We start from the raw sequence: 26,333 nt of genomic DNA, 5'->3' as shown, positions 1-26,333 counted from the left end.
GCCTTTATATTCTCAGCAATAACTGTTATCACCTTAATGTGATTTTGAATAGAGTGATGGAGATGCTAATCTTGGATTTTTATAGCAGTATTGTAGATCTGAAAAGGGAACACATTACTTTCTGACAGTCTGAGACATGCCATCTGTTTTCTTTAATCTTGAAGGTGAAGTTGTTTATTTGTATGTCTTACATCTAAAAACCCATATTTCATCATGTCATATATATGGCAAGATTTTTCAGTATAAGCCTTTTTAGTAAGGTTTTCGTTTTCTTGGTAGCCAAAAAGTTGCTCTGAAAATAAAAGATTTGTTGTGGAAGGTTCACAGCACACATGCTTGACAATTATTTTCTTATATTTGAAACTGATGGTATTAAGAAAATTCAGAAAATTCATCTCCGTGTATGGACTTCTGTTTAACCCTTCCATTCCAAAGAACAGATGGAGAACTGGCAGTACTGAAAACCATGGCAGGAAGTATAAGTACACAGGGAAAAATCATTTGTCATCTCTGTGCCTGTTCTTTGAAGCTTACCCTCGCTTTTCTAGTAAACCATGTTTTGGTTAATGAACTTTCAGGAGTTTCTGAATACTTGTGGAAAGGGCTCTGAAACTCTACAATGTACTCCACTGGAACTGTTGTGTAATTGAAATACTTTGAAATGCTCTAGGGACATGTAGTTTGTGGTTTTGAAAGGTAAGATTTTAAAACAGCTAAAAAGCGTTCCTGGAAACACAATACATTTTATTTTTCACTCCTTAGCTAATCAGTTAAGTTTTATTTTACCTAGAAAGCCTATGTTACTAACTGGAGTAAGAGTGATCTGAATAGTAGCCATTAGTAATAGATATGTTTATTCATTGCAAAAAATGTATGATGCCTAAAATATTATATGATCTTCAAATGCACAGATATTTGAGCTAGCCATGAAAGAACCTGTGGAAATAGAATCTGTAGCAGAATGTGTTATCCAGACTGATAAAACCTGCTTCTCTGCAAGGCTAATTAGGCTGGGCAGAGCATCTTACTGCCTCAGCTGTGCTGCTTCTGGGGTAACCCAAGCATCTTTGCACAGCAAAGCACTGTGCTGTGCAGGTACCTATCAAAAAAGTGAGCTCTTTGAGGTAAGGAGTATTTTTTTTTTAGTATTCTCCACTTGTATGGTTCTAAATCAGGGGGCTTACAAAACACTGACACTGCAAACAAACCCAGTAGCATTAGTGACTCCTATGAAAAATCCAAGTAAGATACCTTTTATATGTGTTAGTTTAATTAACCAAAAGCCATTATACAAAACAGGAGTTTGTTTTTAATTTAATTTCACTGGTCTTGCTTAAATCTGCCCCTCCATTGTGCTAGAGCGTAGTGCTTAGCAAATACATGCTGGAGGGAGCCCATTCCCCTAACTTAGATACCTATTTTAGTGTGTGGTGAATTGCCTTTTTAGAGTGTGAACCTTTTATGTTAACTGTCCCTGTCCTCTGTGGCCAGCTTAGAGTATACTATATGGCTAGGTGATGGGAAGGGAACTTAAATAAATGTTGCCATTTTAGAAATGGTAAAGGAAAAAAGAAGTGAGGGGGGAAAAAAGTCCATTTTGAATACCTAGTGCATGTAGCTGTGCTGAAGAATCTGGCTACCTCTAAAGTCATGTCTGGTGGTCGAGAAATTCCTGTCCAGGAATATGAAGACTAGGTCTAATTTTATTGCTTGATAAAATTATTATGCACAAATCCCAGTGCACCTGCGATAGTAGAAATTTCCTTTTATTTATCTGTGGGGTTTTTTTTGTTGTTCTCTGTCTTATAAATCAAAATGTGCAAATATGTTTATGTTGCAGCAGTAAGTAAAATTATTTAATCAGTGAGGCACCACAAATAAGACATTATTAAAAGCTAATTAGATGATTTTGGACAGTCAAGTTACAAAGACACCTTAAAATTATTCTCCTGAACAGAAAATGTAAGCAAATGAAAAATGTAATTAAATGCATAAAATAACTCTATAAGTACTTTGCTTTTAAATACTGATAGTAATCTAAAATTTTTTACCTGAAACATGGAGGTATTTTAAGTGCCTCAAATAAGAAATGCTGTATTTTTAAATCACTTCAAAAATGGTGCGATTTTGGGGAGATACTTAGAAAAAACAATAAGAGAGAGAGCATTTCTATTCTGAACATTTATGCTTCTCGGATGCAAGATTACAAAGCTGAAGTTTCAGCATGGAAGAAATGTCTCTAAGAGACATTAAAAACACCTGCAAAATTAAAAAATCCCCAACATTGCAGTTATGTTTTGATTTTAAGATACCAATAATCTGACCATTCCTGGTGGTCAGATTTTTCAAAAATATCACCTCAGATAGCATGGCAATCTGCTTGCCACTTTTTTTAAAGATGATTTTCAAGGAAATTAGGCAATATAATTTTCAAAGATTCATGTCATCAGCAACAAGGAATGGAGAGCATATAACATTTTTCCTTTCTTTTTCTCGGGAGTGCCATCAGACTGAATGCATGTTCCCAGCAAGCCATCAGTTCACCACTGCTGTTACTATCAATCTATAATTTTCTCATAGAAAGTAGCTCATTCTGCATTTCAATTTCTGCATTCCAAGTGACATACTTATTTTGCATAAGAGTACATTAAAAAAGACAAAATCTTTGGTAGATTTTCTTTGTGCAGATATTTTTCTGTTTAGATTTGAAGTCATTCTTGTGCTCTGCCTGAGCATGCATAAAGCTAACAATACATAGAGCATTACCTATGTACCTATGTACATTGTATGTACAATGTCCCTATTTCCTTTTCATCCACATATCACTGATAATCAGTGATCCTACTTGTAATTAAATAAAAGAAGCAAACTGTTGATACAAGGCTACTTTTTTTTTCAAGAAAGATATTCATGCTCTAAAATGTAGGCACTGAATGACATTTGTATTTGTAGCTAATAAAGCATAAAACTAAGGGCCTTTGAAATACAAATATTCAAATTAATTTAGAAATGTAGGTTGGTCTATCTCTGAACCTCAGAAATCAAATAATTATACTTTCAGATGAGGTGTTACATGCCCTTTAAAACCAAAATAGGCAAATAATTGATTAAACTGTTTAATCTTCCCAAATAGAATTTGAAAAGAATCTGCCCAGATTTTTTCTGCTTGTTTCCTTTTAAATAAGTGCAACATGCCTATCTTTAGGATAGCATAAGACTATGGTAAAAATAAAATTATTGGCAATAAACTAGGAAATGACTTCTCTCCAGTTATACGTTATTCATAAGGCCTGGTGGATCTTAGAACAAGTAAACCTTTTCATGCAGCCTGTAAATATTACTTTTATTTGAAAAAAAAAAGAAAGCCATGGAAGTAGCTTGAAGATGTAACTTTCTTCTTAAAAATACTAGCAAAAACCAGTTAAAAGGTCAGAGATTCATAGTAGAACATCGTAAGAACAGAGCAGATTTAGAAAAAATAATGAATTTTAAAACAGAGCATTTGAAAATGAGTTTTTCTTTTATTAAAAACACCAAAATCTTTCATCCAGTTTGAGTTGCGTTTTTTCAGGATTTTTTTAATGCAAACTCTTTCCTGATGGTTTTCCCATATTTTTTTGTAGCTGAAAGGAATTTTTTTAAACCAGATTTTTTCATTATGAATGGCCCTTTAACGTTAACATGAATCTATTGCTTCCCAGTTGCAGTGCTACCAAATCTAAATTGTAATACTGCCATTTTAATCTGTAACTGAGAATTTATTTGCAAAAGTAAGTAAGATACCAACCCGTCCGTCCATCGTGGTATTTGTTAGGAACAGATTACTGTGCTGCAATAAATGGATTAAGCAAGGTAGTTTTTAATAAGGGTAGGTGTCTTTCTCTTCTATGTACTTCTAGGTACTTGCCAGTACCTGTCCTTTTAAAAGCAGACTGTTCTTACAGGTGGTTTGTTTTAATTGTTGTGATGAACTGATTTGATGAATGAGTGTCATTCCTGTAGGAATAAGGAGCACTAACAGTAACCAATGATAAAGAGGCATTTTGGTGAGAGTATCGGATACTCTTTTTGAAGCTGACAGGAGGAAAAAGGAAAATGGATGGAGAGAAGAGGGAGATGCTTTCCCTCCCATTTCATATTACCACCTGAAAGGCAGAGGTAATGGATGATGACTAAATCTGTCACAGAACACTGAAGAGCAAATGCAGTGGACAGTGAGCAGTATCTTACATATTTGTAAAAGGGTTCTGATTTTTTAGTAGGTATTTTATTTTTGGAGAAAATATGTTAATGTCATGTTATATATATTCACTGAACCGTTTTATGATTTGGGGTTCTATATGTGTGCTGTTTATGCTAGTGCTCAGATCACAAATGAGAAGCAGAAAGTAACAATTTTTGGCAGGGTGGAATGGCTCCAGCGTGCTATTTTTCAATCCCTTTTATAAACTCTTTTGTGTATTTCTGAGTTAAGTTAGTTATGTTAATGCTCTGCAGATCTTTGTCATGCTTATAAAGTATAAATAGAAACATTAACATTCGCCTTAATTTAAGCATGATGGCAGCATAATGGAAACTTTTTACCAGACATCATTTATTTAATCAAGATCAGTAACTGGAATACATAGAAAATTATTTTTAACTGTAAATCTTAATGTGCTAAATGATAGGCAAAAAAAGACCCAAAACATATTTTGGGATTGACAAGAGTTTGCTGGCTTGCCTTCAGCAGCTCATTTCACTTGATAGTGATGTAATTTCTCTTTCTTCGTTAACTTCAAATGCTACTCCAAACCTTCATGGTTATAAAGTTAAATTATGAACTTGAGTGATCTTTTTGCAGCTCAATGACCACACAGCAGATTTTTTTTTTCAGTGACACGGTCTGCTGAATTTCTTTCTAAAAAGTGTCAATTTACAACTTGTGAGAGACCACGTACATGGGATTCCATTCTCAGGAGTTACCTTGTATCTTGTAGCTCAAGTTTGTCTGGCTTGTAACATGCTTGTTTAGATTGGGACATGTAATCTTTTTGTTTCAGAAAGCACAGATCTGCCATTCAGGGCCAGAAGGACAAATCTCCAATCATTTTACAATTTTTATTTGACAACTCACTTCTGTTGTCCTACCCGTTTGTCTGTTGCTCAGATAGTCTGACACTGTACTGAAGGGGATTGTCTCTCTTCTTTTATGTGTCCACTATTCCAGTGGTGAAATTCTGTTGCCTGTAGTGGCATCACATTGGCAGAAGAACTGTTGTCACTGTGTGAAGAAGCAGGGGGGGGGAAGAATTACTAAATGGATAGTGTTTGGTTGGAGAGATGGAAATCAGACTTTTATCAAGTGGATTTTTTTCAGTGCAGAGCACAGGGAATTAATCAAGCAACTGTTTTTCATTACTAGGTCTTCACATGCTGTGCTGAAAACTTGCCATTAAATGTCTGTTTCTGATCTTGAAAGCCTCTTATACGCACTTTTGAGGCACATCTATTCAAAGGTCATATTAATTGTAAAAAATAGTGTTTCAGCACTGGAATATAAAGTTCAAAGCAACTAGAATATAAAGTTGTAGAAAAAGAATAAAAATTTTATGCTAGAGTGTTTCAGATGTCATTTGAGTAGCAGATGATATTGCAGGAGTTGTGTGTAGTGGGAAGCTTAGATGATAGGAAAGCCCACGTGAAAGACATTTCACATTTGGAGCTATTCCTGGTACTTGATAACTATTTATAAAGGGAATAAATTTTATCAGTGGCTTACTGAGAAAGTTTTTATCAGTAACTCTAAAATCAAGAGGTGTTTGTGTTGATTTGAAGTTCAGCCATCTTCCACTTCAATATGTACAAATGTGGTCAAGCAGAAAGTTTGTAGAAATGTTTCTTCTTTAAACAAGTGCAAGTTAAAAAGAAAAAGTTGAGGAGGGAAATCTGGTCTCTACTGGTACATATTAAAGATGTAATGAAAGCTTAAATACTGAGTTACTCAGTTCTTTTCACTTTGGCCAAAATTTAAAGTATGTGGGTGCGAGCATATAGGTTTGCATTGTACCTGTGAAACCTGTGTTTGCATTGAGACAACTGGGAGTATGTAATGATGGAATCCCTTAGTCATCTTTGTATATTATGATGTTTACTTGAAATGCAGTTTGTTTTTTTAAGAACAAACATTTAAAATATGGAACTTTGTAAGCAATTGGTCAGTAGGTTGTTTTTTAAATATTATATTCCACTTAAAACTTAGAAAATGTGTTTGAGTTTTGAAAAAAGCTATCCGTTATAGTTACTTGCTATTCTCTTAATTCCCATTCCTCCTTCTTATGTTGTCTTTTATTTTTTCTGTCTTTATTTCCCTCTTAACAGTCCCCCTCATTTGTGACTTCTTTTATGACTCATTTTTTCCATCCTTCAAGCTAGAGCCTTCTCCTAACTTGAGCTGCCTTGCCTTGCTTATTGACCTTTGGATGTAAGATATCCTTTGCAAGTCTTTCATCTTGAAGTTTAGAATCTTACCCTGTATTCAATCCTATCTGCCCCACATGTTCTGTCTGACAGCAGCCCGGGATCCTGTGTGGTGTTGTTCTGTCCTCACGCATCCAATGTTTCAGCTGTAAGCCCCTTGTTCTGCTCATTTCACTGCAGCAGCTCCCAGCTGCCTCTGAGCAGTCAGCAGGCTCTGTTCCTGCTTTTCATTGCTGAGCAACAGAGGAAAAGGCTACCTGGCTAGGATGGCTTCTTTGACAGAGGTCTTTTTTTTTCTGGTTTTGCTGTTTCCCAGATCAGACAGCTGTGATCATTCCCATTCATCTTCTGTTCTTATATCTATCAGCATTAATATTACAGGATTCTTATATTCCGTGTTAAGAGGGAAACTTTTCTTTGCACATCAAACCCACACAAAACCTGTGTTCTCTGATTTCGTGTACAGGTGAATATCACTAATTGTAAACATGAGGTTTGTATGTGAACACAGACATGAAGAAACAGTTATGTTTTCTCTGTGGAATATATTATACACTCCTGGGTTAATTGTCTATGTTAAAATGATGTAAGAAAATACTAAACATAGTTTCAGGAATTTTTATTTTGTTTAATTTCTACAGGAAGTAACCACTTGCTTGCCAGAGTACTACAAATGGACACAATATCTCTTTCTTAAGCTTTTTGAAGCTGGGATAGTGTATCAAAAAGAGGTAGGTACAAACTTTGAACTCTAATATTTTCCAGGTACACTAATTTAAGTTATTTGTGTCAGTAGCACATTTCCAGATTGTCCATTCACATTCATTCAGTGATTGTGCTCTAATAATTTTAAATCACTCAAAATAGAAATAATGTTATATATAACTGAATTTTATATGTAACTAACTAATAAACCAACATGAATGGCCATTGTAACAAGTCAAATCAGAAGTGTTTATTGTCAGAGATTTGCATTGAAGTGCAGGATCAGAATATAGCTTTTATTAGTTTGTTTCCCTCATGAAAATATATGACACTGTGATCATTAGGAGTCTCTTCAGCTGTGAGATTATTTATCTGCATGACATTATTGTGATACTGTCTCAGAACTGATGGGATTGGATATGACAGTTGGAGATTGGGTGCATAGCTGTCCTATTCCTGAACCCTATTTGTGATCTCTAAAGTGTTACAGAAGAACTGGATGCCATAAGACTATCACAGCTGTTTATCTGCTAGCAGTACATTAAGAAATTATAATATTTTGTAAATAACATGTATCAGGCTATCTGAAAAGTGAAGGGTTCAGTTAATTGCTTAAGTAGGAGGTAAAACAAAGATGTTAAATGAGTAGTCCAAAGAACTCACTGTATAGCCAAGGTAATGCAGTTCCAAAATACCTGAACAGCTGCACTTAAACAAAGTAGCAATTTAGTGAATGTTTCTAGCTTAAAATGGGAACTAAGATTTCTTAAATACAATTTGATATTTCATTTGTATTTTATAGAAACCAGAAAACCACATAGGATATAATTAGGGATGTACTCTAATTATTCTCTGAACCCAGGGAAAGAGACTGATGGTAAAAGGTAGCGTTTAAGATGGCAGGGTGTTACTGAGCTACTTCTCCCGTTTGCATAGGCAAGATGTACTCAGAGATCTTAAATGATAACCAGCAAAAAGCCTCAATATGTGATATGTACTAACATGCTGGATTTGGTTGGGGGTTTTTTATTTTTTTTCTTGTGTAATCACTTTAATTTGTAATAAAAAAATTAAACCCCTATCTTTGCCGTAACAAATATATTTTTATATGTAAATTTGTTTGCTTGACAAGTGACCCCAAGCGAATCTGAAAAGCACAAGGTTTACTGCTTCATTCCAAGCAGTGATGGTATACAAAATAAATTTTTCATGTAGGCTCCAAGTACTGTGGGATCCTGGAGGTGTTTGGGTACAAGTGATTGAATCTGCTTCCAACTTCCATCTGCTTTCAAGTCAGGGATCAGTTTGAGGACTTAAATCAGCATCTGTCAACCTGTAGGGGATATAATCTCTAGTGGATATGAACCAGTTGCTTTTTGGCAGGAAACAGATGGCACAGAGAGCCCATAACCCTGGGTCTCTTCGAATAGTCGTATATACTTAAAGCATAAATTTATCTCATGTTGTCAGTTTATCTGCAATATATATTAAGGAGTACTTTTGCACAGCTTTAAGTCTCCTTTATTACAATTTCATTTTGGGTACAATAACTCTTAGCCTTACTGTGACAATAAGAAGAAGACAAGTAGAGCGTTAGCCTAGTTAACACTCCGTGCCAAGGAGTATGTGTGTCTGACCAGAAATTACCCTGGCAGGGACACACAGTATGTCCAAGAGATGCAATTATGGAGGATTAACAATGTCTGTCTGGGTGCTACAGCATTCATAGTGGACACCTTTATTCACCATAGCAAAATCCTCTTTCTTTTTCCTGCAGTACTGATCTAGTCACTATACTGTAGAGAATATTGACCTGACCAGAAGTGGGTGTCTCACTGAGGATAATACCTGCCCTGACTCTGTGATTTTGATTAGACACCTGTAATCTGTAGTGGACCCAGAGACACCAAACCCAGAGATACTCATGCTGTAGATACCTGAAGTTGGATGAGTCAAATCCTATCTTAAAAGCATATGGTCTATATTGGCATAGTGAGGAGACTGAAATTATTGGTGTGCTCTGTATGCTCTTGCATTGTGCTTTCTTTGTGTAGATGACTTTCAGCAGCTTCCTGGGGTCGTAGTTTTAGAGGCTGTCATTGTCAAGAAGTTGCCTTTGTGAGGTATAAGTAGGAACTAAAGATTTAATTTATTAGCCAAGTTCTAGATATTAGTCAAAAGTCTGTGAGAGATGGAAGGAACAAAATGTAACTTTAAAAATTCAAAGACAAGACCTTTCAGCTACTGATTTCTTAAATGGGCACTTCAGAAGATGATCGATGACAGATAAAATGTAACATGAACAATATGAGGACAGTGATTAGTATTTGATTGAGATACTAAGTCCTCCTCATCCCAAAAAATGCATTTGAGATTTTCAGAATATCTTTAATGTATTAGAACTCTATGGAGCTACTGTTTTTCAGTCAGTCTGATTTAGCTCAAATACTAAATAACACTCAATGTACTGGATTACTCTTCTTTATTGCTTTGATTATAGGTTTTTTCTCTTACTTTCTCTTCATTTTTTCAATTTAATATCTAGCATTTAGCAACACTTTTGGAATGACTGATAGGATTCTTTTGTGATCTTAGATCCTTTATGGTGAGTGATCAGCTAAATTGTTGAACACTGGGGAGGAGAGAGATTTTGATTTTTGCTCCCTCCCCAGTATATTATGTCTGGTATCTCAATTAACCTTCAAAAAACAAGGTTTGTACAGTTGAACACTAAGATATATTTCACTTTGATGCATTTGTGTTGAGAAGGAAAGGTGATTCAAAAAGTAATTCACACAGCAGACAGAAGTTATGTGCAGATAATATCAACTCTTTCACTTGAAACATAGTTGACCATTATACTACTTCTTTGTGATTATGTCCTCTCAAAGTGGACATCCTTTTTTATTCATCTCCCTCAGTCTGACTCAACACTTTTGGATTAGTAGTGAAGAGCTTTTAAGCATCAGACTATGTCATTTGCATTATAGTCGATCGGAACACTTACTTATTTAACAGCCAAGCAGTCAAGTGTCAGCCTCTCCTGCTAGCTGGATCAGTCTAGAAAAACGCTGCCAACTGCATTCTTGGGTCTTTTGAATTCTGAGAAGATGAATATTCAACACATCTTCAGCTGAATCCATGTTGCTGATTCAAATGGATGCTAGAAAAATATAGAAAACTCAGGGGTCCAAGGTATACTTCTGGATAATTCTTTTGGTATCTGGAAAGTAAGATTCTATTTTTTAAATAGCTACTGAAAATATTTTTTTCTTCCTGTAACTTTTTTTAGGCCTTGGTAAATTGGGATCCAGTGGATCAGACTGTTCTAGCTAATGAACAGGTGGATGACAATGGTTGCTCATGGCGTTCAGGAGCAAAAGTGGAACAGAAATACCTCAAACAGTGGTTTATCAAAACAACTGCTTATGCAAAGGTATGAGAATGCAGTTTTTGGAAATGTTGGTAGCACTTAAAGAGGTGAATTTTCATCCAGAAATATTAATCAAACTGAACACGGTCCTTTACATATACATGTTTGTGTAATATATAATTGCATAATAATATATGTGACCCATCCCTGTGTATGTGTGTATATAAAAATTATTATCCCTGAAATCTTTCTGTTCACCTCTTGAAGAGTCTAAATAATTGGTGTGGGGTTAAATATTGAAGAAATCAAAAAGTGAATTAGAGGTGAATGAATGATTTCTGAATTCGCACAATGACGATATTTACCAAGTGCTTTTCTGTATATTTTGAGTGTAAAGCTGTGCAGTCTTTAGGAATAGAAAATTGTTTGTCTAGTTGGCCTATTGGACCTGTGGGCTTGGCGCACAGCCTATCATCCAGCATTCATTTCCATCTATGTTTGAACCATAGTTCTCTACAGTTAACTTCTCTTTATTGAAGATTCATCTGGACCTTCTATTTTACTTCACTTCATAGTGTACTCTATTTGATTATCTGTAATTCAAAAAGTATAGTTTCAAGTTATTTAAATATTCTTTTTTTTGTTCTGAGCTCAAATTTTGATTGTAGTGGGACAGTATAACTTGCACACCTATGAATTCTTCAACAAAAGTTTTGGCTTTATGCTCTCTGAGATGAAAGTATCGACTTTCTGTTTTGTCTGGGTGAAGCTTTTATTCCATCTGAGTATTTTGTGTATTAAGACTTCAAGTACAGATTGCGAAAGTTATTTCCAAGAAAATGTTAAAAATTCATCTTTGATCCTTTTCATGAGTCTTAGATTCAAGAAAATAAATTTCCACTCATCCGGGGAGAAGAATGTCTCACTCTAGGTCCATTCATAAAAAAGAGAAAAACTTTAGATATCCTGCATGGTGCTTTGATTCTTCATACACAGAGAGGTACTTGAGATGCATGTTTTCTGATTGTGCTGTCTGTTCTGGCAGTAAAGAGGGAACATTTGCTATAGCTGAAGGAAAAATGGATTTTGTCTGCACAATCACAAAATGATCACAGTGTTCTGAGCTTTTTTTCTGTGCCTTTGTGACCAGATTTCATGGTTTATGACCTTTGTGATATTTCAGGGTCTGCCACGACTCACTTTTTCCCTCAGTTTAAGGCTGGAGCTTCATTACAGTTTCTGCCTTTACTGATATGTCTTTTGTCTATTATCTTTATAAAGGTCGTAGGAAGTAATGACTGGTATTTCTGGACTGTATCCATGCTTACACCAAAGCACTTTTCTCTTATGTCCCTCTAAGAGACGTGAATCAGCCTTAAAGTTTTACTCATCACGACCAAAAGACAAGACTGAGGAGCTTTTCAGTAACCTTGAAAATACCCTTGCCTTACAGGATTATTGCCTCTTGCTCAATATTCATACTCTAGAAATGCTGTTATGGGAAAGGCATCATCTCTTGGAATTATCACGTCTCCAACATGTCATTCCCCAATAAGTAGGCTCAGCGGATGATAAGGAACTTTTGCCTCCACAACACCCCCTCATCTTCACCCCAAAGATGTCACCTCAGGAGACTACCATATCCTTTACCTACATGAAGGGTAAATGTGCAAGTGACCTTTTGCTCTTGAACACCTTAGTGGTATCATGAATGAGAGCTGCTTCTGCTTTTCATTTGGGGATGAACTTTTGTATAAACCCCTACAAAATCTTAAAGCGTTGCTACAGAGGACAGTTGAGTACTCTACGGATCTCTGTAAAGGTTTCCCAAAATTTTGTTCTGTTCATGGCTGGTATTCTTAGGGTCTATGCTAGCTGATACAACCAGATCCATGAATGATGCCATATTGCTTTGAGCTCAAGTGCTTTGGCAAGCATTGCTTTCATGTTCTCCCACTTCTTGTACAGTGACAGATGCTACCAAGTGCTGGCAGGTGGTTTGGATTTTCCTTTTTACTCACCCTCCACTGACTCCCATTTTTTGTTGCTATGGTTCTGGCACACTTTCAGTCTCACTGTGCTTCTTCTGGCAGGGCCTCTAAACATTTGGTTGTAGAGGGAGAAATATTACTTTTTTTTTAATTGCCAAACCTTCAAATAAGAAGAGCAGATTACCAGGCTCTGCTATACTAAGTCAAATATCTGATATTAGAAGGATTTCATTCTTGGAAGGTTAGAACAAATAAATTCCCTTTTTTTGTACTTTTTCTTCTTCTTTTAAATGGCCAGAGATTAGATAACATAGCATGTTGTGTCTTACTTTCTGAAGAAGACTGTTCTGGCTATACAGCAATGGATGCCCATGAACTGCAAACCACAACTAAAGAAAGTCCCTCAGAGGGAGACTGTATCTGAGCTAATACTGGCCAAGTCTTTCAATCTCTTAGAAACTCTATGCCCACATTGACATAATCAGGAAGCTTCACAACAGCATTTTGACAGAAGCCAAATAATAGATCTTAAATGCTACAACTTTGGCTCCTCTTTCCACATGTCTTGACTAATTATCCTTAAAACTTAACTTTGCACACGTTTCTTCATTCCTTGTGGTAGTTACCGCAGTACTTTTCAAGGAGTGGTGAGAGCCATGAGTCCTTGCTTCCAAATATGTTTCTTTTGTTTACTTTTTCTTTGGATTCAGGCTGTTGACAGTTGATCTGAATCCATATTGTCCTACATTGTTGAACACTATGGTTACAGCAATCGCTTTTCCTAGCCTACTCCTTAAACCTTCTTCCCCACCTGTTTTCAAAAGCCCTTACCAGGAGACCGGGCTTTGAGAGGGAGATGTTCATTTACCTTTATTGTTTATAGAGCCTTTCATCTGGGAGTGGAGGGTTCAGATTTTACGGAGCTAGTCCTAGTAGGTGTGAAGAATAGAGACATCTCCTTAACTTCAAAAAGTTAAAGATCTTTCATCACTAGTAAGATTTCAGGATGACAGCATTAGTGGTGATGATACCTTCACTTCAACAGGGTGCATTATTTCATGTCTTCTGATTTTTGATTTCCTTAAAGAGATTTTCCTGGCTTACATAATGGACCAGAACCACTATCAGTACAACTTCCTTTTCCTGAAATTCTTTGCAATTCAGAGACTTCCGATATTTGTGCTTCTAATGATAAATAAATACATTTAGGTTCTTTATGGATCTTGCTTCCCTTTTTTGTTGGTTGTTTGGGGCTCACCATGAATATGTGTATAGTAACTCCACTGCAATTATTTTCAGGTTCCTGAAGGCTCAGGATGCTATGCTAGTAGAGAGCATTTATATCCAGGCTGAGCTTATATGGTGAAGGTTACTTATCATAAGCCATATGCCAGACTCCTGTAAAAGGGAAGTCTGAGAAGACATTATAAAGATCTGTGGTGGGCCTAGGGATTTCAAATTCACAGTTGACATTTTTTTGCAATAAAACACTAGTAGAAATAGAAGTTTGCCCTGCCACAACTTGTCTGCCCCTGAGCTCTTTATTTCCTGTTTCTGAGTCAATTACCTGTTGAACAACTTTTGTCCGGTTCTGCTTCTTTAGAAGGTGTCCAGAAGGTTGAGATGGTGTCAGATTAGCATGGTCAAAATAATTCGGTATTTTCTCACAGGTTGGACAAGTTCATGAGCACAGAACAGATTTAATCCTTCCATGTGCAAGATGCTTTTCCTAAGTTTGGGAAAAAGTAGGGAACTAAGTGGATCAGTCTATCAGTGAGAGAGAGGCTCTCAGCCTAGTTTTCTGTTAACCACTGAATTTTAACTACTTTTTATTTTGAAATTAAAAAATGGGAAGGCACAAAGAGATTATCTGAAAGTAATTTAATCCTTGCACCTTTTGGGGAAGATATGTATTTTTTCCCATTTTGGCTACTTTCAGACTTAGAGGTTTAGTAATTTATGAGTGTCCCACTCATCTTTCTACAGTGAGACCTTTGTCTGCTTTTGGTATATCATGGGGAAAACCGTTTGATTCTGGTCACCTTTTGCTTGCACCTTCATTGGTGACTAATATTTTTTCTGAAATTTTATGGAAATTCAAGACCAAACGTCAGAAAGTTCCACCTTCTTTGCCCTTTTTCTGGAACAAGACTTTCTGCAGATTTGTTCCCTATTCCTTCTCAAAGTTACACTTGAGTTTTCTGTAAGTTGACATAGTGAGAAAGTATGTTGGAAAATATCTTTACTTTTGGTAACTCGCTCCTCTCCTGTGTAAGAGGAAAATATAACTCTTTCATAACCTTGTTTTATAGACAAAGTCCATTAAGAGATATTTAATGAATCTACTAGACCTTAACTCATCATGCAAATTACCAGCTAGCAATAATGGCTGAATATGTATGGATATAACTTATTTTCTACTTGGAACATCCACCAATTATTTTGTTGTAACTATTCAGCCTATTTATACTGTATATCGATAATCTGTCTAGTCATCCATATTTCTCTCATTCGCCCATTTATCATTTGATGTTTTCTGTGTGTCTCACAACCTTAATAAAAATAAAAACTAATCAGAGTAATCTTCATCTGCAATGCTTCAAATAACAACAAGGAATTACATGATCAGTAATGGGCTGTGAAGTCATGTGTGTTACAGGAGTCAGTGTTTCATTCCCACACACACTATTTTTCAGATTTCTGTTCTGTCAAGAGGAATCATCTGTGGATTTGCTTTGATTTCTTTTTTGTTACTGCACCAGCTCATATTCCTTTCTTGCAATAAAAAATGCAAACAAAGCAGTGTTGGCTCACATGGCAATTTACTATCAGCAATGAATATTTTTCAAAGAGCAAAAATATTGACCATGCTTTTAAATGCTTAGCAGAAAGCATTTTGGTTATGTAAAGTCGTAAAGTAATCACGACCCATTTTTTAAACTGTAAAGTACATACAAAATGGTCTAGCAGCTTTTATGGATTTTTAAAGAACATTTTAATTGTAATTTTTCTTTTGACAGATTTCTTTGATGAAAGTATAATGCCTATGCCTTAACTGATGGCATTATTATTCAAATTGTTGTCTGTGCATTTAAGGTGTTTAAGCTAAAACATTTAGTTGCTATGGTTACCGAGCTGAATCTGTAGGCAGTTTCATTGGAAAATCTATCTGTAAATGTTAGTATTTTCTGCATGTACCTGTAAGTTACTGTTATGGTTTTTTTCATGCGTGGTCAGCTGAGTCTTCAAATCAGAATTGGTAAAGTTAGTCTTATTATTGTCTCTGTTCTTCTGTTTTAACATATTTTACTTTACAAAAATCACCCAAATAACTGGTAAATCATCTTTTCTTGAAGAAAAGTAAATAGAAACAACTTTAAAAGTTCAAGTTTTGCCTTAACTCATCTCCCTTTTTTGCACAGCCTAGCATGTTTAATTCAAATACTGGGGAACATAACAGGACCAACAAAATTATGCTGTTGTAATTTACAGTTGCCATACAGATAAGTAGTGCCCTTTTGTAGATAATTTTTTTTGTACAGACATTTAGAGACAAAGCTATCTCATATTCTATGGAGTGCAGGAACATAGGTGTTGGGCACGGTGCTGACTCTGGGGGGGAACAGAAGAAATGGTCTGCCAGTTCTTCTCCAGCTTTTCTCTGGCTTTGTACTGCATCTGGTCAGAATAGATTTGGAATTGTTTAATGTAATTGTGTTTTGCTTGATATTTTTTATTTTCTGTTTTAATTCTTAGATACTAGGCAAAACAGTAATGAAATGCAATGAAACTGAAGCACTGCATTTAAGGATTTTAAGTCTTGTCACTGCTTAGGCTTTTTCATAGCATGAGGTCATGCTTCATCACTGAGGAGAACTGAAATGCTGGCTGGTTAGTTTTTCATTCTTTATGTGTGATTTTTTTCATTTCCTACCCTTGGGATCTAGCTCGCAGTTGTCTTCTTCCAACAGAACATAAACCTTGCATTGAAACTCTTCCTCTTGAGTCAGGCTGAGAGCTCTCTTCTGGACAGGGATCAAGAGCACTGCCTCCTCAGCTTGCTTAGCACTTCATTAATAAAAAAATGACACCTATTTTGTCAGCCTGGCAAGACAGTAAGTTGTTTGTGGATATCCAGACCAGGCTGGTCTTTTCACCTTTGTTTAAACACAGCATCTCATTTAATGATACAGCAATATCATCAAATCAATTTAAAGTTCCTCTTGGTATAAGGTTAATCAAAGCAGTGAATGCTTTGTACTACTAAAAATGATAACAAATATTTTTAAAGAGCTTTGATACTTATGGAATCAATTACTCATCACAAAGATACACTTCATTGTATTGGAAAGGGAGTATCTTCACTTTGGTAATTTAAGCAGAGAACAGCCCTGAAGAGCAAATCTGGAGAATAATGATGGCTTTACCTTGTGCTTTTGAGGAATCATTGATTTGCCTCACTTCTACATAATCATACACTTCTACATAGGTGTTTGTTGCCCATAAATTTTAGGGTAAAGAAATGGGAAAACTGCTGACAGTCCAGACATTTATGAGAAAAAATTTGAAGTGTAAACGGTATCTGTGTTATTGCTTCTATTTAATGTATGTTATCAATATTCTTCACACATGGGAAATAAAAGTCAAGAGTGACCTACAATAGTGCAGACAGAAAATACTGAAGGAAAAAAAGTAATAAAACATGAAGAGATTAAATACCAGCAGAAGCTGTACCGCATAATCACAGTTGGAACTGTGCAATAGAGTGCAAAATAAAACAGTGGGCAGCCTAACTTTAATTTCCTCTACTTTAGTTCATATATTAAGTTGTATTAAACGATTTCATGTAATCTTTATTTTAATGTTTGGTTACTCCTTTGGGAGTTTGATCAAATAAAGTGAAGAATTTAATTTTGATCCAAACAGAGCTTGGATATTTATTTGACTCTTCCTCAGAAAAAAAGCTTTTAATTTTATTGTAATTCAGCAGAATGCAATTTTATTTTACTAATGAATTAAATTCTTTTGAAATGCAACGTTTTGCTGACCTTTTTATTTTAGTCTTGTTTTCTTGCGAATGTGTCAAACTTCATTAAAGTGTCTTCATTGAAAAAAGAGTATACATTTGACTTTGTAGCTTATATTTAGATTTTTCACTTTATTTCATTTACTATTACAGAGGCGTTGAAGTACTCTCAGTAAGTATGAAATCAGAGCAAGTATTGATCTACTAAAAATTTTAGTTCACAAAGTCAGAGATTGAATTTTTTAGATGCTCAGCAGAATCCTCCCTCTTGGAACTACAAGCAGTGGTTTTATGGGCCCTTTTTTGCCTGAAGATTGCTTAACTGAAGTTCTGTTTCTGTCATAATCTTCAGCAGACTAGACAGCTCGCTATGTGAGATCAGTTTTCCACATGCAAATGCGTTACTTCTAATTTCAGACTTGGTCATCATTGTCTGCGATGAAATTTCAGCAAGCTCATCTTGATTTTGTGACTTTCTGATCATCTGAGTTGGTTGACTTTCATCTTCTAGCTGTGCCAGAATTTTCTGTATGTTCTGAAAGAGTAGAGCAGTCCTGTGAAACATTAGTTTATCCTGAATCTTCATCTTCTCCAGGTATTAGAGCCTCGAAGTCATTCTCATCCCTAAACATAGCTTTGATTTCTTTAGCTTTTTCCCGAGCCTGTCTATCCTTAGATCTGAGAGACTGCCAAAATGTATTTATGCTATTCCCCGACTTGTGTTTAATTAAGATGGGAGTAATTTCTCCTGTAATTAGATATTTGCATTTGAAGTTTTCTTGTCTCTTCCTGAGTAATGAAAAATGAGAGCAGAAGGACCTTGCTACCTAATGTTTCCAAATTTCTCACTATGAAGTCATCATCAGAAATTTGAAAATTGAGTTTATTTGATAATCTTATCACTCTCTGCTTACTGGATCGTAATGTTGCTGCTGTTATTTGGCCCCTCCAGAATCCAACGTGGTTTTACTTCAGTTTATTTTCCTGTGTACTGGGAATCTTTTTGTTGATTGTCTTCTCTGTGTTAACAAACCTGGTTAATAAACTTGTGGCATGATAACTAGGAGTTATATACATGTCATTAAGGATCAGAATTTTTAGAATGTACCTTAGAGATCATCTAGTCCCAAGGCCCCTTGACATGGGCAGAGACACCTCCCACTAGACCAGGTGGCTCAAGGCCCCACCCAACCTGGCCTTGAACACTGCCAGGGTTGGCAAATTGCAGAATTCATGGGGCTACTTTAATGATTCAGATGATGTTCTACCAAACATGGCAGTGATTTTAAAAAAAGAACATGGAAGCAAAATTCATGGAGTTAATATTTTACTTTCCAAACGCTAGCTTGTGATAGTCAGGAATTTTCTATGCCAGTGTTGGTCAAGAGTTTCATATACCCAAACAGTCTACAAGCAATTTTTTAAAATTAATAATAGTTTTAACATATATTTGTAGGTTTCTATTTTTGCAGGGTGTAGTGCAATTGGATTGGAAAATGAATTTTTTTTTAAAGGGTTTTCCCTAAGCAATTTTTTAAAAGCTCCTAATTTGCATGGACGACTTTTGAATGTACAAGTGCATTCATGTGTGTAAGAATTAATGTTTCTCTACTTTTCTGCTAGTGAGTATCCTAGGTTAATTTACCATTCAGAAACACTTATTAACATGCTAGCAGTATGCACACACTATATTTTTTGCCTCTGTGACACTAGATAAAGTGTTTGTGGTTTACATGTTCATTTTCTGCTTCATCTGCTATTTGTAGCCATTACAAGAAACCAAGGTAGTGCACTGAGCACAAAGAACTGTGAAACATAATTCCATATTAAAATTTTTTAAGGTTTTTTTGTTTGCATGGGGGATTTTTTGTATCACACTATACTACTGTTTATGTGCAAACTAAAATGTGAAGGGTTTGTGTTTGCAAACCCTGCTAGGCTGGGTTTATATCATGCAGAATAAGTTTAGTTATCTTCATTGAAGTGAAGTAAAGTTGGCTCTTACTGTATTTAGCTGCAGGAAGCGATTGCATTATCAAGGGAAGAACTGGGCAAAGTTAAACTGTAGCCTATAGCTTATAATAAGGCCAGTGAATTAGAGTAAAATCATTATCACACTGGTATTGATGAATCTCGGTGCATTAATCCTGCAGTGAAAAAACATCTAGAAAGTTTTGCTGGCAAGCAATTAAAGAATGTACAGTTTCAGCAGAGCACATGCACGTTTGGCTGCTTCTGCCAGGAAAATATAGTGTAGATTTGAATGAATATCCAAGCAGGAGGATTTATAAAAATGTACTAATGTGTCCAGCCAGTTCTGCATGCACTGGCACAATTTCATTCTTTCTAAAATGCATAAAATTCTTGCAAAGAATATATCCAAGTATTGTGTATATACCTCTCTATATATATCTCTAGCTACTCATTATTCTTTGGTAGGGGTATATATATGCATGGATGGTTCACAGCAGATAAAGCTCAGTACTTTCTGGAACGTTACAATTAGTGAGAATATTGAGAACTTGGAATTCTCTGTGATATGGTATGCTTTCAATTGTGAGCTAAAACTGATTAAAGTTACACTATGGAAAAAAACCCCCTGCCATTCTTTTATTTATAAATCATCAATAAATCAGTTTGATTCTTAAAGATGTAGAAAGTAATAATAGTCCCAAGCGGTACTGTGATGTTATGATTTACAAAGGACATGCCTTTTGTTGTATTTTGAACGATAGATATACAACAGAACAGTAACTAGAAAATAATTCTTACAGTATCTTTTATACATTTCATTTTGTAATTATTTAAGAATGTTATTAAAACACAACTTGAAACACGTTCTTGAAAAAGAGTGAATTCTACATTCACTAATTATCTAACTACCTACTGTTTAGCTGGAGCAGCATATAGTAGCTACTGTCCATCCCTGCAGGTTGTTAGCAATTAATGGGATAATAAAGAGCTCGCACGTTTGATGTTGGGCATCACAGTTGAAGGAGAAATTATTCAACATGTTGCCTTATTCTTAGATTTTAACTGTAATAGTTCAGCATATTCACCATCTGTCCGAGTGACTCATGCCTCTGGCAGTACTTCTGCCAGAGTAAAGATTTTGGACAGTCATGGAGTATTCATAACAAAAATGTGAAGTGTTATGAAGTGAAAAATGAGATGAGCTATGAGTTATCTGTCCCTTTGTCTTCTCCTTTACTTTTTTATAGATTTCATTTATTAAAATCATACTGTTCAGATTGTTTAGACAAATATTAGTTGATTTGGCATAGTCTGTTACACTTCCATGCCAACCATCAGAAAACACATAAATATATAGATATATCTCTTGTTGAGTATAAATATATATATAGAAGTATATGTTGGCTGTTGGATATTATGGCTAGTGAAGGAGATACCACTTAATTTCTTCTCTGATGCATAATATGGAATCATTTAGGTTGGAAAAGACCTTTGAGATCCTCAAGTCCAACCAGTAACCCAGCACTGCCAAGTCCATCACTAATCCCTACCCCTAAGCATCATGTCTGTGGGTCTTTTAAATACCCACAGAGATGGTCACTCAAGCACCTCCCTGGGCAGCCTGTTCCAATGTTTGACAACCCTTTCCGTGAAGAAATTTTTCCTAATATCCAACCTAAACCTCCCCTGGCGCAACTTGAGGCCATTTCCCCTGTCCCGTCACTTGTTACTTGGGAGAAGAGGCCAACCCCACCTCACTACAACCTCCTTTCAGGTAGTTATGGAGAGTGATAAGGTCACTCCTGAGCCTCCTCTTCTACCAGCACCTTACCATTTTGCTGTTAGTTATAATTAAACCCATAGTATTAATTTGTATGCTTATAAAAGCTGAATGTCCTAATTATCTCTTTTATTGCTTTAGGCTATGTTTGATGCTTTGTCTGATCTCCCTGAGTGGTATGGTATTAAAGAAATGCAAGCAAATTGGATAGGTGACTGTGTTGGTTGCTCGCTTGACTTTTTGCTGAAGGTAAGTCAGAAATTTCAATTGCTGCTATCTTGACCAGGCTAATTGTAACCCCTGAAATGCATGGTGGGAATGAATTTTCAGGTATCAAAAGCTTGAAACCTACTGAAAGTTATTACGTTATTCACGCCCAGACCAGGACAGGTTCCTGAAGAACACCACTTGTGGGTTGAAGAGATACTCCCTGCTATCCTCCTTGGGAAAGGGTTTGTGTGTTCAAATGGATGCAAATTGGCTGTGTGTATTTATGCCAAAATACGTGCCAACTAATAAGCTTTCCTGGAAGCCAGGACACTTAGAGAGCAGTGCCAAGAGAAATATAAACTGCACAAGTCAGCTGGGATCTAGTTGGGCTTTTGCTCCTCTCTGCATGGCATCTTCTCTGTCAGACTCAGGCTGACCTCAGGCAACCTACTTTGCTTACATTTGTCGATTATTTCATTTACTATATACAATAATTAAAATAATGCAAACCACACCATTTGGTAGTGATGGAGCTACAAAGAAGTCTAGATGGAAAGAAAGAAGATGAAGGAAAAATAAACCTGAAGAAATTTATAATTATCTTCAGAAGGACTTCAGATTTTCCCATTTTTCTGAAGAGAGGCAAAAGGTTTCATTTATGTGATAGTGACAGAAGAGATTTTTTAGAGACTCTGATCGAATTTCAGCCCTTGTGCTTCAAAGCTTTATTGTGCTTATTTACTCTGCTCTAACATTTTAAAAGTGACTTTTTATTTTAAAATACTGAATCTTTGGGAACTTCAAATTGAGACAGCTTAAACCTTCTAAATACCTCCGATTTGCATCATGCTAAAAGATGCCTTTTTTTATTTAGGTTGTTTTTATCAATTATTTCTGAAAATTTATATCAGTGCTTGTTACAGAAAAATCTTCTAAGACCTCCATACGCAGTTAGTTGACCTAAGATATAAACCTTGTTGATAGTTCCAGGTGGTAATTCTTAAGCAGTCTTAGAAGTTTATTACTCATTTTTATGTCAAATTGTTTTAATGTTGTGCCACCTTTTATTGTTTTATTTCTGTACTTAAGTCGCAGCATTGACTTCATCGGAGTGGTATGGTGGAAAGCCATATGGTAGCTGAAAAAATCTTAAATTCTCTTTAGCTTTCAAAGGTAACATCTCATTTCAGTTTCCTGGAAACAGGGCATGCATATTAAAAGCGAATAGAAGGATTCCAGGTTGCTTAGCCAGGGATTGAATCTGGCTCAGTAGCACAATGCAATATTACATGTGAACTCAGTATTGTATTTTTATTGATATATTTGGATAAACTGAGGCAAGACTAAAGTAACTTCCTAAAGGCCTTAATAAAGTAAGTTTTGTCGAGGTTTGAGTCTGGAAAATTCCTATAGTGGTAATGTGTCTGGCTTCAATATTCAGAACTGTGTATTTCTACAGGGTGATGTAGACTCGTTAGTTGTGTAAAAACGAAGGGGAATCTAAAACCACTGCACTTTCAGTGGGAATTTTTCTACTCTTTTTCAGGTTAATGGTGAAGCAACAGGAGAGAAGCTAGCAGCTTACACCTATACGCCTGAAGCCATTTATGGAGCTTCCCATTTATATATCTTACCAACTCACAGACTGCTGCATGGTAATAGCAGTCTCAAGGAAGTCTTTCAGAAGGAGTTCATCGCAGGGAAAGGTGATATTTTTCTCATACTGCATTTTGTTGTAGAAGAGCAACAATTCTGGAGAATGATCTTTAGAGAATGTGTGTCAAGCTGAGCAGGAGCTGTTCCTGTTGAGAGGCAGCAGGTCTTTTGATTCTTGTTATATGTCACACAGTGTCACACCAGCCTGTCCTGGCTTCAGATGCGGTGAGAGCAGCTATGCTAGAATTCTTCTTTTTATAATGGCTGTAATGCTTGTACCAGAAATGAATAGTCCAAATTTGACTGTGTCAGCCCATTGGAAAATCTCATGTCTGTACGGTAATTTGTCATTAGCACAAAGACAGCAGAACCAACTCTTGCACCAAGAATAATTCCTTCCTGTCACAGGGGGTATAAAGAGAGCAATAGATCACAAATACATAGCAGAGTAATCACGGGTACATAGCAAAATAATGCTCTGTTGTGCAGATCCTTAGTTAATACAAGATTCTAATGGAGTGAATTTAGAGTATTCCTATTCATGAGATGTACAGGGGATACAAATAAGTGACAGTGGATACAAATAAGTGATAATTCTTTGATGTTGTTAACTGCATTCTGAAGGCTCCTACCACCATTTACACTAAGCCTACACTAGGCCTGTATTTAGCATCCATGGCCTAGTATTTTTTTGTTGTCTGGAAAACCTGAAAATTACCAGAGTAAATACAATATATACTGAATATTTTGTATTTCTTATTCAGGCTGATGGTCAATATTTTTTTTCTCCCCTTACTGGTAAAGATGAGGTTTCATTGTCTATATAACATCTGATGTCAACAGCAGTGAAGCAGGAATCTTGTGGGAAATTGTGTTGGTTACACAGATCCTGTTTTTTTTTTGAGTGCCTAATTTCTATAACCTTAAAAAGGTTTACTTACTAATAGAAAAAAAAAAAAATCCAGAGCCTGATTGTGTTGAGTATATAAAGCCCTTGTCTCAGAGGTGAGCAAAGCTTGGAGAATTTTGGAGAACAAATTTGCAGTTCTTGCAGTTGAGCCAAATGAAAGCACTAACTTCAGAAACTCACATCCATGCATGTGCCTGTACCTTGGTTTTTGTGCTTTAAGCCAAACCACATAAGTGCAATGTGCTTTTAATAAGGACAACGGTATATTTTTTATCTTGGTTTTTAAGTAGAAATACTTGTAAAAGCTTTTTCGTGTCTGTTACCAGTAAGTTAAACCTTTTGGTTGAGCTAAGTTAAGAAACTCTCAGCTGGGACAATGACGGCCGTAAGTCCTCAAGAGGAACAAATCCAGGATCATAACTCTGCTGTTGTGTACTCCTGCTACTTGTAAATATGCTTCTATGCATTCTTCAGTTGAAATTGGCCAATATTTCATAGAACCATAGAATCATAGAATCATAGAATAGATTGGGTTGGAAAAGACCTCCAAGATCATCAAGTCCAACCCCTGATCCAACTCCAATTACTATATCATGGCACTAAGGGCCACATCCAATCTCTTTTTAAAAACCTCCAGGGATGGTGAATCTTACTTTTTCTTGAGGAACAGACTCAAAGGCACAGACTGGTACTTTCCAAAGAAGAGAACATAAAGGAGAGGAATTTCCACATTAACTTTCAGCTTTGCATTTCAGCCATGGTACATAAGAAAGGCCAATGATACCATTTAAATGAAAAGAAATTTTGGATGGGCTTGTAAAGAGCGTATTTTCACATTAACCAAGATTTTTTTAAAAAATTCACCAGTAACATTACAATTTTTTATTTAATTAAGTATAATTGTTTTCTTTTCAATGGTGATAGTCTTGTAACTCCCTTTCTTCACTGTTTTCTCATTTAAATAATTAGGAGTTTATATTGTTTTATATTTTAGAGCAGATTAAAAAAAGCTGTTTTCTCGCAAAGTAACTGAAAATTCTAATACCTTTACTTTTGGAGTACTGGTCCATATTTTAGGCTATTATTGTTTAAATAGATGGGAGCAACCAATTTTCAAACACTCAGTTTTTTACCCACAAAAATTTGTGTTAATTTAGAACCTGGTGAGTCTTCTAGTTTTGACGGTTATGAGGTGTCTGAGATAAGGATTTGACCCTTATGTTGTTCATTATCTCATTAAAATACTATGTATGCATTCTTTTACATTTGTAATGTAATATCATCTCTTTTCGATTATGATGATAATAATGTGAGCAATTGAGCATAGGAAAGAACACCTTCATAAACTGGAGTTATTATTCTGTGTTCCAGCATAAGATGAAAATTATTGCTGTGTAGAAGGGAGAAGTTATTTTTAAAAGCAGACTGTCCTACCCACTCAGCTTCCTGTTCCTGACGCTTTTTGGTTAGTTGCTTTTACAGAATGGAATTACTCCTTTTGTACTTTTTTTTTAAACAGAGGAGGAAAGCTGTGTGCAGTGGTTTGAATGTGGAAATTTTCTTTATAATATAAATATCTCAGACATCTGAAATTTGAAAAAGTATTAATCAGAAATAAATAAATATATCATTTGTTTAAGAAGAGTGATGAGATACAGCAGCCTTGTTCTCAAAATTGCTGTTACTTTACTTCAAGCAACTTTTATGCATTGCAATACAAACCTAAGGCTTTCCTCAGCCTAGCTATGAAGATAGGTGAAAGGAAGCTCTTAGCAGCCCATATTTTAATTATTGTAATTATCATCAGTTGGTTAGAGCATGGTGCTAAGAACAACAAGTTCCATGTGTTCAATCCACATACGGGCAATTCACTAAAGAGTTGGACTTCATGATCCTTGTGGGTGCCTTCCAACTCAGAATACTCTGTGAAATCTATTAAATCAACTTAAAGGCACTGAAAAAGTTAGAAATAGGTCCAAAGGGAGATCTGGGGTTTGAATCCTTAAAACTTAAGAGTATTTAGATTTGGGTTTCTTCTTGCTGAGCCACCCGAGTTGCACATTGTACATCAATTTGAGCTTATTACACTTCTCACCCTTGATTCTCTCGTCTTCTTTCTCCTCTTCCTTGTGGACATTGGGTTCCTCATCTCTAGCAGTAATATGAATATTCTATTTGCAAATCAATACATTACTTAGGTGGCTTTTTAACAGTGGTCGGTATTTCACATGCTTTGTAGTCCTTCTATA

General features: G+C 35.8%; 1 protein-coding gene across 2 annotated transcripts in view; it reads left to right on the top strand.

Annotated features, from left to right (window-relative positions):
- The window catches only part of LARS2 (leucyl-tRNA synthetase 2, mitochondrial), an 87,129-nt gene that overhangs the window by 18,613 nt on the left and 42,183 nt on the right, over positions 1 to 26,333 (top strand). For both annotated transcript variants that reach the window (XM_051789142.1, XM_051789140.1), the window contains exons 6-9: positions 7,101 to 7,190; positions 10,457 to 10,600; positions 21,450 to 21,557; positions 23,065 to 23,224. In XM_051789142.1, the coding sequence (XP_051645102.1) occupies positions 7,101 to 7,190; positions 10,457 to 10,600; positions 21,450 to 21,557; positions 23,065 to 23,224 (502 nt within the window). The remainder of the gene's footprint in view (positions 1 to 7,100; positions 7,191 to 10,456; positions 10,601 to 21,449; positions 21,558 to 23,064; positions 23,225 to 26,333) is intronic.

Source organism: Manacus candei, unplaced genomic scaffold (assembly GCF_025592945.1).
Source record: "Manacus candei isolate 608988 ecotype Guabito, Panama unplaced genomic scaffold, ASM2559294v1 h1tg000026l, whole genome shotgun sequence".
Taxonomy (NCBI): Eukaryota; Metazoa; Chordata; class Aves; order Passeriformes; family Pipridae; genus Manacus; species Manacus candei.
The sequence above is the reverse complement of the archived record's forward strand: the minus strand, read 5'-3'. Positions and strand labels throughout refer to the sequence as shown.